Source organism: Microtus oregoni, unplaced genomic scaffold (assembly GCF_018167655.1).
Source record: "Microtus oregoni isolate MIOR12 unplaced genomic scaffold, Mior012 000088F_ref0000325, whole genome shotgun sequence".
NCBI classification, from domain to species: domain Eukaryota; kingdom Metazoa; phylum Chordata; class Mammalia; order Rodentia; family Cricetidae; genus Microtus; species Microtus oregoni.
In genome coordinates, this window is record NW_024544555.1 from 4393744 (window position 1) to 4405482 (window position 11739).

An 11739-nucleotide genomic window follows, 5' to 3' on the forward strand; every position below is an offset into this window, starting at 1 on the left:
CTTCCACATGCTTTGATTATTCCACTTCGAAATCATTTTCAGCAGAGGAATTATGTGTACTGTTTAGAAGAATTCTGAATTGTTGAGCAGTTGCCCATGGTCCCAGCTTGTGACTTGAACAGACCTGAGACTCATTATCCTTCATAGTCTTGGAATAAATCCAATGTGGTAAATAATGGGATGTTCCTCTTGAGCCTCTTTATGCATGCTGCCAGTGAGAGACTCGAAAACAGACAATTTCTGAGTTAAGGTTGATAGGATCTATTGTTATAGAAAAAAGCAACGTGTATTACATAGTTTTACTGTCGTATTATATGGTAGGTGATTATACCTCAGTTTCTTATTGTTCACTTAATGAACATTTTATTGGTTTCCAGATTGTTGCCTCAAGAACAATAGCCACTCAAAAGTTCTATAAAGCCCAGCCTTGTTCTAAAACACTTGACCAAACCCTTTTCTCAAGAAGTTCAGATGGCTATTAAGTATGGAAAGACTCACAGTGTTTGTCATTGGGAAATAGAGATCAGTTATACCTCAGGATGGCTGTGGTAATAAACCCAACAGAACAGAAATCCATCAGTGTTGGTGATGGTGCAGAGAACTAGGACCCCTGCACTGTGCTCTTCGAAGTGTAAGGAGAGGTGGCTGCTGGGAAAAGGATCGGTGATCTCCCACCAGTTAGACGGAAGATTATCACGAGTCCACACCCCCACTCCTACATATATAAGCAAATGAACCAAGAACGGCCTTAAAGGATAATGTCATCCTAGGGCTAATCACAGCTGCATATAGTCACAACACATAGATGGATGAATAAAGGTGTCATGTTCGTGCCCTGGACTGTTTTCCGTCATTAATAAGTAAATTCTGAGACATCTACAGTATTCGTGATCCTTGAAGACAATGGCTAAGTGAAATAAATCAGAGGCAGAAACTGTAGTTCTGTGACGTGTCCCTAAGCATAGGCAAATCCATACGCACACAAGGTGTGTGTGCTAAGTAGTGATTATGGCTGGAACTAGCGCAGACTTCAGAGTAGTCACCCGACAGAGCAGCACACACCCTTAATCCCAGCACTTGGGAGGCAGAGGCAGGCTGGTGCATCTCAGTGAGTTCAAGACCGCCTGGTCTACAAAGGGAGTTCCAAGAAAGTCAGAGCTATTACACAAAGAAACCTTGTCTCGAAAAACAAACAACAACAACAAAAGAATTGTTCCTTTTTATTGGCAACAGAGTTTCTCTTTTGAGGGTTTAAAATGTTTGGAGAGCGGGAGAAAAACAGCAGCAGAAAAGCTACTGGTATGGGCTAAAGTGAGTATTGCTAGTGTTGACAAACATCCCGTCTCTGCCACTGAGGTGCACATCAGAATGGCAGCAGGAAAGGAAATACTGCCAAGAGACAAATGGAGCTTAAGTTGAGAGTGTGGTGCGTGAGCTCCACCGTCTGTCCTTTTCAGCTAGGTTTACTGTTGGTCAGTTATTTCAGCAATGACCTCCTGTTCTCTGTGGCTGAGTAGGTGGAATGAAGACCAGCATTTTTTTTTTTAAGTAATAGTTACATTCATTAGTCACAGTTCTCTCAAATAGCTGTTTTTCAAGATCTGAAGGAGAAATTGGTAGTTGAAAAGGTTGTGCCTAAATTTAAGACTAAAAGGCCCAAGTTTCTAAAACACTGATCTTCATTATTTTGTGAAACATTTATCTGTTTATTTTAATTTTCTGATATCTGATGGTCCCTACTGCATAATTTATACTATTAAGAGCTGTAGGGGCCAGCAAGATGACACTCCCTGCAGTGGCCTCATGGCCCAAGTGTGATCCTGAAACCTGTGTAAAGGTGAAAGGAGAGAACCTGGTCTGCACAGTGTCTCTGACTGGCACCCACGTTGACTCACAGCCCCGTACACATGCACAATGTCAAATAAGCTTAAAGGAGAAAAGCAGGCTGCCCGGGTGCCCTAGCTGCCTTCCCAGCGCAGTTTCTGCCTCTGCTCCCATTCCTTTATCTTTGTGCTGGAGCTTGACTCTGGGGCCTTGTGCTCTGTGTGAGCTTTACCTGGGCTTCTACGCTGCCATGTTTGTGCATTGTAAACAGTTTATAAGCATGGATACAGCAAGAGGTGTGGAAAGGACCTAGGGAATGGTGCTTTGCTGCTCCCTGTTTCCGCTGTTCCTTTGCAAAGCAGTCGTCTAAGAAAGTACATTGATAAAGCAAATGTGTAAACATTTAGGTGATGTTTTATGAACTCTGTTCAATTGAGATAAACATTCATAGAGGTATATTCGTGTTGTTGTACCATGAATTTACATGTTCTTTTTACTGGAAAAATAGAATCAAAATATGAGAGGGAATGGCAGGAAACAGTATCAAGATTCACCTAATCAGAAGAAAAGAACAAATGGAGTTCACAGTCAACCAGCAAAGCAACAGAATCCCGTGATGGTAAGTTCCGGGTGAGGTGCCTAAGGGACTGCTCTCCTTGAGAATGGACCGGGTGTCTCCAGACACAATAATGTTGGCTTAGTTCTTGTTTTTATTTGATAAATTTTAATGATAGAATTTTAATAAAATTGAGTTCTTTATTGCCTTCATGAACTAAAACGTAAACCTCCCTTTGGCCATTCTTAACTACAGGCCTAGAATAATTGGGTACACTTCTACTTTTTGCCTTGTGTGGTTTTTTACATTTACTTTAAAGCCTTAAAAACACTATATAGTAAAAAACAAGCAATTCTTTTTTTCTGAAAACCCATTGTTCAGGGGCCTGAAGGAATGGGTCTGTGGCTAAGGACATCTGCTATTCTTCAGAGGCTAGATTTGATCTCTAGCTCCCAAAGATCTCATGCAATGTCCTGGCTTCCGGAATTCACACACCATACACAAACATACACACCACATGCACACACACATGTACGTCTTTTAAGGGATATTAATTAATTTTGTGTATTTTACTGGATTCATAAGAATATAGATATTTATGGGGTGCCATATGTTTCAATATATGAGTACATTGTATAATGTTTATGGTGAAAAAATTTAGCCTGATGTGCAGGCAGAGTGCTTAGGAGGCTTAGGCCTGAGGAACTCAAGCTTAAGACAAGCCTGGGATACATAATAACTCTGAGGCCAACCTGGGGCAGAAGGAGACAGTGGTTGACACTCCTAGCTTTTTGAAGTATAGTCTGCAGTGGTGTTCATAGTTGTGCTACTGTGTAGCACATCAAGCTTTCTTAACCCATCTAGCTGTAACTTAGTCATTGAGCAGCCTCTTCCTGTCCTTCAGTCTTCCCTACCCTCAGCTTTGTATCCACCATTCTACTCCATTTCTTTCCATGAGATCGTCTGGTGCTGTCATTCATTGTTGCAATGCAGTTACAAATTTAGAAGTTTTCTCAACAAGAGAGTTGAGTGTCTTTAACTTTTCTGTTAGTGTATGTTGGATTTTTCTATTTCATTTGTTTGCTGTGTCTTTAAGAAAGTGAGTTATGGCACACGCCTTTAATCCCAGCACTCGGGAGGCAGAGGCAGGTGGATGTCTGTGAATTCCAGGACAGCCAGGGATATACAGAGAAACCCTATCTTGAAAAATCAAAAAACAAAACAACAAGATAAGTGAGTTAAGTTAGTAACTTTAAACTTAAAGGGGGTGGGAGACTAGTTAGGGTTACTGTTGCTGTAATAAAACACCATGACCAAAGCAACATGGGAAGGAAAGGGTTTATTTGTTTCACTCATGGTTCCAAATTAACTCAGCAGAGAGTTAAGCCCTGTGCTTGTTGGAAAGGATTGTTGCTTGCATCCAGTTACACTTAAAAGGTTAGAACTCTGGGGAATGTAGTTTACTAGCAGAGCTCTTTGTGCCTTGCATACGGCAGGCCCTGGGTTTGGTTGCTAGCACTAGGATAACGGGAGAAGCTGTGGAGCAGTGCTCTGCCTTTGAAGGTGAAAAGGCTGTACGCTGAGTGTTGTTCATAACCATTACTTCTGGGTCATGATAGGTAAGGAAGTTGGTATATATTCCAAACTCTTCAGAAGCTGAGCTTTAAGGAAACCCACTGGGGAGATGATTAGATTCCTGGTTTAATTTTCTTCTTGAGATGTTTGATCGTGTATCTCTTGAGTTTTAATATGTAAAAATAACAAGTCTGTGCTGTGTGTCTGTTTTCAATAGAAATGTGAAAAGAGGCTGCATCCACGGAAACTTCAGGACAACTTTGAAACAGGCAAGCCTTTTCCTCTTTCTTTCTTTCTTTCTTTCTTTCTTTCTTTCTTGTTAATTGTCATGTGGGGGGCTAGGTTTGATTTTTGGAGCTGTGACATCATTGTGCTTTATGGTAATGGTAGTTACACAGGAAGAGCTGCCTGTGTACTACAGAGATGTCAAGTGTTGTATTCTCAGTAGACACTGGATGGAAGGACGTTACTCACTGTTGAACATACTGTTCCTTTTGTAAACACTCAAGTCCACTTGAGTGTGTGCTGTGAACGCTGGCCTGTGGGCTATGGGAACGGTGTGATGAGGAGGCTGCCTCGTTCTCACCCTGCTGTTGTAGTGAAGTGCTCCTAAGTGCGCACCTCTTACCTAAATGATGCCGTTTCTCCTTCAGTAAGGGATGCAGTGTGTCTGGTTTGGAAACTGTGTTAGTCACTGTTCTATTGCTATGATGAGACACCATGACCAAAGCAGCTCTCTTAAAAGGAAGCTTTTAATTGGGGGACTTGCTTGCATGGCAGCTCGCAGTCAGACAGGATGCTGGAGAAGTGGCTGAGAGCTTTACATCCTGATCTATAAACAGCAGCCCGAGAAAGACTTTGGACTGAAGTGAACTTTTGAACCCTTAGAGCCCACCCTCACAGGCCACACATCTCCTGATCCTTGCAAACACTTCTCCATCTGGGGACCAAGCATGGAAATACGTGAGCCTGTGGATGTCATTCTCATTCAGACCACCACAGAAACTTACAACAGATACAGAAAGTATTTTTAATGCTAATGACATCTGATTAATAGATGTCATTTTAAAGTATAGTACACTATCAGTCTCAATTTGAATAGTAAGAAATTTCTTTGTGTCACTGTTACATATTCATCTAAATTGATAGCTTTTATACTGAAAACTCGGAAGAAATGAACACTGGATGGTGGTGCACGCTTTTAATTCCAGCACTTGGGAGGCAGAGGCAGGTGCATCTGTCGGAGTTTGAGCCGGAACAGCCGGGGCTACAGAGAGAAACCCTGTCTTAAACCAAAAAGAGAAAAAGAAATGAAGAGCATTGTTTTCTTTATTTTAAGTATTATATATTTATTTAAATACTATAGGACAGTTTTCAGATGCAAATCCACTAGTGACTCATTGATGGCAGTCCTGAGATGGCTAAGCTGCTTACCTCCATCTGTGCCGAGCCAGGAATGGAGTTCAAAATCACCTCTGCAGCTGCCAGAGTTGACTTTTAGTATCTTGACTTAACTAATCATTAAAAAATACTTAAAAGAGATGTTCTGTGTCTGGGAAGATAGCTCAGTGGGTAGAAAGACCCAGGTTCTGATCCATAAAACCCATGTGTATCCAGACATTGGTAGTGCAGATATAATCCCAGTGTCCCTGTAGCAGGATGGGAAGCAGGGACTGGATTCCCAGAAGTCTCTGGTCAGTTAGCCTGGCCATGGCTGTTGCATAAACAAGAGGCCCCATCTCAAAGTGGAAGGCATGGACTGATACCGGAGTTGTCATCTGACTTCCACGTGTGCGCCATGGCCTGTCTGTGCCCGTGCTCCCAAGTGAATGAAGTTACTGTTATCTTTTAAATGTGGGGCTTTCACTAGTGTTTTAATTAGTGTGTAAACCCCTCACCCACCCTTTGGCTTTTGGTACTGTATTTAAAAGAAAGGCATTGCTGAGACTGATTGCCAAAAAGCTTTTGAGGTTTTCTTTTGGTCTGTTGATGACTTGGTAAACTACAACCGTATTTTCCTAATCTTTACAGCCCCTCTCCCATTGTAATTGTAATTTTCATGGTATTTTCATATTGGCCTTTGTCAAGAAACTCTGATTACTCCGGCACTAGTACAAATACTGCTAACAATCTGCCCGATTTGAAAGCAAGGGGATATCAAGGGTCTTAGAGCACAGAGGTTAAGAATCTGAATTAGTAGAAATAAGCGTGGTGGATAAGAGACTCCATTGAATACTGAGTGGGGTACTTTGGATTGAGGCAGCTGTTAGAAAAGTAAACATAGGTGTGCCTGAATTGCCCTCTGTGAGTAGGTGGAGGGCAGTGTTTGGTAAACTTTCAGAGTTACTGACTACTAATTTTGTTTCCTGATCAGATGGAGCATTTGAGTTGCCTTGTTCTGGTGAAGACCCCTCGGTAGAGCCTGTTGAGGGACACTCTGTGGCGTGTAATGGACATTGCAAGTTCCCATTTTCATCCAGAACCTTTCTGAGTTTCAAGTTTGACCAAAATGCTATAATGAAAACCTTGGACCTTTGATAGCAGCAAGTGTATTGCAGAAACCCGTGGTCAGAGACCTGTTACGTTTGCGTGTCTCCTCAAGCCTTACCTTTCTCAGGTATCTGAAAGAAATGCAGGGAGGCAGTTTCTAAAGAGATTTTCTGCACAGAAGAGAAACTATAAAGAAACACCAGTTTGCACTGTAAATGAAGTTAGGACTTTTTTACATGGATTTACCATTTCAGTGTTTGCAACCAAGTTTTAGTGGCCTTTGCTTTTTGTCTTTTCCTTTTGAGGGCATTTATTTTGTCTTCTGATCAAGAAAAGAGTTGTTGATTAACTCATCAACTAGTACGTTAGTAGGAGTATTTCATCTCCCCATCTTAGTGATTGCATTGAGTTTTCTTCTTAAATTTTAAAAGAAACATAAATCCCCAGTTATTAATGAGCAGTTAGAGCTGAATCGTGACATGAGGATTGCAGGCCTTTGCTCATTTCTCTGCTTCTGAGAATCTAATCCTTCTATTTGGAATTTGTCAGTTTATTTAGAACCAGCATCTTCAAAACGATACTATTTTGCACAGTGAACTCTTGAGCACTTCATCAGGACAAAGTCCACAGCCTGAAGAGAGATTGAGTCGATGAGAGTTGATGCTGTAATTCTGAGCTCTGATGTATGCTGTCAGAAAACCTATGCCTGCTGGAGCAGAGAGCATGGAAGCCAGTACCTGGCAGTTACTTTGGGTCATGCCTTGACCATCATGCCTCCAGCTGTTCAGTATTGTGCAATGATTCTGCTCATGTGAAGTATCTATACATACTCTAGAGTAATTATGTGTGGAAAACTACATCTTAGTTTTATCTTGCATCTCAGTGTTGAGCTGTGAAAACTGATGTTATATTAGGTTCCAGTTTGCTGTAATAGCAGAGTGACATGCTTTTTTATTAATATCTTGAAGCCCCTGGGTTATAAATTGAGAAAAGAAGGGGTTATGCAATGTACTCAGTACAAATAAATAAAGCATGTTGCTGGGGGACCCTTTAAGTAATGTACTTAGCTCACACCTAGGAATGTATTTTGTATTTTGCTCCTTCAGGATTCTTAAATCCAAACAAGGATGACAATGCCCATTTTACAAAGGGTCGCCTGGAACTGAGGACAATCACCAGAGCTTTAAGGAGGCAATAGCATTTTGGCTGCATCTGACCTCGCTGAGAATATTTCCTGGGGGTGGGGGTGGGGTGTTTGAGTGCATGTGTGTCCGTGCATCTGTCTTGTGGGTTTTTTAAAGTTGTTTTTTTTTACAAGTGGTATCCACAAAGTATATCTCTGCTTATAAATATTACTATAGAAATCTTTATTCTGTATATGTAGCCTATTTAATAGGGCTTCTCCTTAGCCCCTCAGAACTTTGAGAGGAAGGGCTATTAATGTAAGAAATTCACTTGGTATTACTACATTGCTTTAGCTTTTAAATGGCTGGTTTTAAAGAAGAAATTCTGTTTATTAATGAAAGTGTCACTCTTTTGGTGCTAAGCAGGAGAGTTCACAATGATACAGTGTGTCTAGAATCTTCTATGCTACTACTGTGTGAATCCTTCTGTGACCTTTGCTGTTTAATGCATTATATGATTGTGTTTGGAAGCCCTTACTATTCTTGTCAGAAATACGGCTGCTTTGGTTGGGTCTTCTTGAGCCATATTTATAGTTGTCCCAGCATTCCAGATTTCTGTTAAGTGGTTAAGGGGTGGAAACTTAGTTTACTCAGCAGGTGAGTCATTTCCACTCATGCACTGTCGCCTGGAAACCGTGTGTGTGTGTGTGTGTGTGTGTGTGTGTGTGTGTGTTTCAGAGAGAGAGTGTCTTATTCTTAAATGAGTATTTTGGTCAGTCCCTCCAGTGCCTGTAGAGGTTGGATTTTTCAGCTCTCTGTACTAAAGCAGAAGTGACTAGTTAGCAGAAGTATGGCCTCTAAAGTGGCCGGCTGTAAGAACCAAGAAATGCTGCACTGCTTCATTTCCTGCCCTGTGGGACAAAGCAAGGGGCTGGCCGGGACGCAATTCGAATAACTTCGGGCTTTGCCTCTCACAGCAGTCTGTTAAAAACATGCTGGAAGAAGACTTAAGGTTTGTATGTCTAGTGTGACTCAGCTATGCAGAAGATGTTAAGTTGTTTTACCTTGTTAGTGTATATCTGCTATGCTTACTCCTTCCCTGTTCAGGTTATCTGAGAGACCGAGTTTAGCACAGGACTGGATTTCTTCTCTGAGCTGTGTTAACATTTCTTCATAGAATCTGGTGATGAAGATGCCAAATATGCAATGATGTACGATGCTAGATGGAACAGTAGATATGTCAGCCTTATTATGTTTTGTGTATTTCCTGGGTGAGACTTTGAAATTGCTTTGTAAACATCCTTAGGACCCAACCCGCATGTGTTCCAAGGTGCAGTGCGCTGTGAATCTTTTTAAGTCTAAGATTGTAGGTGCTTTTATGTCTAACTTCAGTGATTTGAAGAATGTTAAATAACTTTGTCCTGAACCATTTTACTCCAAGAGACAAAGAAGACAGTTTACATGCTTTCTGTAAGTTTTGTTTAGAGACAGTGAATGAACGACTCTAGTATTTTAAACAGTGATTCCGTCCTGAGACATGAGGGACCTGAAAAACCTAGCAGACCTGGTAACATGGGTGAAATTGATTAAACACGTTGAAAGATCTAATTAGCTTTTTGTACCAATACACAAAAAAATGGTCTCCCAGCACTGTCAGGAATTGTGGTCACTACTTGCTGTTCTGACCTTTGAATATCATTATTTTTATATTAAATATTAATTAGTAATTACATATTATGGAGCTATATAGCAGATTAATATTATGCTATAAGACTTGGCTGTGCTATTTCTTTTGGCGGTTCTAGTAATTTACATGTACTGTCAATAAAAAACTGCAGATCTTAGAAAATGGCTGTAGGAATCCAGTTCCTTTATCGAGCACCGTGTTTTCTAAAAATGTCAAGAACTGGTACCTGTGTGCATTTAAAAATGTTTTATCATCAAGTCCCTCACCTAGCAGTCTGATCTTCTAACATTAGTTAAATAAGAAGGAGAGGGAGGGACCTAGACATGATCATTTGCTGGGCAGGTTTTCTTCCTGTGGTCACTGTGACCTTCCCTAGCTGTGAACTTCCCTTCTTGGGGACTTTAATGACAACAGTTGTGTCTGTGTTCTCTGAGGCAGTATTTTCTTTGTGTTGTATTAACACTTCCTCCTGGCTTTAAGTTGGATGATTGTGTAGCCTGAGAGAAGAAGTGCAGATGTGTTGTGACTCGAAGTGACCCTCAGCAAAGGAGACCACAGACCACTATTGTGTCTAAAGGTATTATCACCTCTGTGTATCTGGTGTTGTCTTTACAGTTTGCTGAAGCTGGGTCAGAGCGGTGTCTTAACACTATAAAATACATTTGTATGGTTTCCTAAAAATCTAGAAATGTCCTCCACATCTTTTTCTCTCAATATATAGAATTGGGTTGTTCCTGAAGCCTGTGTCAGAAGGTAGCAGATTGAGATCAGTAATCTGAGATTTGTCAGAAGTAGGTTGCCATTTCCAACAGATGCTCTGCAGAGCCCAAAGGGAAAACTACTGAGCATCGCTAGCAGTTGAGTGTTTTCATGATGTTCCAGGTGAGAAGTGTGGCCGGTGCCCAGCCCGAACAGTCAAAAAGTACTGACCTTCCCAGACATTTTCTACTCCGCAGTCAAGTGTTGTAAGTATGATTGCCAAGCAATCCATTGATTCTAATATAATTTTTCTCACTTTAAGGACTAGTGTTTGGGTCCTTTCTGTTGATTCTGCAGAGCTGCAGGCATTCTGGATTTTATTTTTAATTTTTTATTTAATTTTTTAATGTCTTTTAATGTTTCACCTGTGTATGTATGTGTACCACACATGTGCCTGGTGCCCAAGGAGGCCAGAAAAAGAGTGTCGGATCCTCCTGGAACTGGAGTTGCTGTGTTGTTGGAAATGGAACCAGGTCTTTTTGATAACAAGATAGCCCAGAGTGTGGCACAGTCACTGCACGTGGGTGTGCTGCCAGCAGTTTCCTGTGACAAACAGCGGTCGTTACTGAGGTACTTCATAGCTGAGGGAAGTGGAAGCCTCCGTCTACTCAATGCATAGAACTGGCTTGGCTGTAAAGGCATTTCTATTAACTTGGTGCTGAGAGGGCTCTTGTTTGTGTGGGTTTCCTGTGTACTTCGTATTGGGTTAAAGCTTTAAGGCTTTACTTTTGGAATTTTCACAACAGAATATCTAATTTGAAGTCAGCAATAGAGAGATTACATTTATCTTGTCTGTGTGGCAGAAGCATGGGTTCTGTCTCTGGTAGCTGCATGAAAGCACAGTCTAAAAGGAATTCACCTCAACATAGTGATTTGGGCAGTTTTGGGTCAAGGGTTCTGGGGAAAGAAATGACAGAAGTCAGCTTCAGGGTGTGACTTGGTCTTAGTGGACATGGGTTTCTCAGTGGGAGCTAAGACCCCCAGTGTTTGCTGCAGGGTAGTTTTCCTTGACTTGTTACTAGCTCGTTTGTTGAGTGCCATTTTTTGAGCATCTGTTCAGTAATCAGTCTTTTGTTTGGGCTGTATCTCTTACTGCCTCTGACACCATGAGATTTTGCCATAACTTTAACTCTTGAGCCTCAAGCAGCTAGAAGGGCTCTGCTCCCTCATGTCAATGTATATAACCGTGAAGTTGTGTGGGAGCAAAGAAAACACTTCAGTGTAGTTCTAGAATGAAATGGGCAACATTTCCTAGTCCTTAGTTCTTAGTGAGCTTTTACAGGAGGTCATATACTTTCTGCTTGTAATTATTTGATCCAGATGTCTAAAACAATAACTCTAGACTGGATTGGGATACAACTGTACATTTTAAAGCCATTTCTCAAGCTTTAAGACATTAGCACAGAGGTTGCCAACTGGGAGATTTAGAGAGCTGGCAGAGTTGCAGTCATGCGTCTGGAGCATGAGCAGTGGTGTGCCTGTACACGCAGCGTGCAGGAATGTTCACTGCTGTTCATGTAGCCCATTCTGCTTTGTTTGAATATTGGACAAGTAACTGTAAATGCTAGTATCCAAGGGAATGAGCCTTTCATTTCTGCATTTTGTTTCAAATGAGGACAGTAGACAGCTAAGTTCCATTGTATAAATATAAATTTTTTTCAGTTTAACAAATAGGGAATAATAGTAAAACCCTTAACTTTGCTTTAACCTTTAAGAGCTATTTT

At 41.2% G+C, this 11739-nt stretch overlaps 1 protein-coding gene across 1 annotated transcript in view; it reads left to right on the plus strand.

Annotated features, from left to right (window-relative positions):
* The window catches only part of LOC121442240 (m7GpppN-mRNA hydrolase), a 38275-nt gene extending 28857 nt beyond the window's left edge, over nt 1–9418 (plus strand). Inside the window, exons 9-11 of the mRNA XM_041643704.1 lie at nt 2333–2443; nt 4173–4224; nt 6330–9418. Coding sequence (XP_041499638.1) covers nt 2333–2443; nt 4173–4224; nt 6330–6493 — 327 coding nt within the window. The 3' untranslated portion in view covers nt 6494–9418. The remainder of the gene's footprint in view (nt 1–2332; nt 2444–4172; nt 4225–6329) is intronic.
* Nucleotides 9419–11739: the final 2321 nt, after the last annotated feature.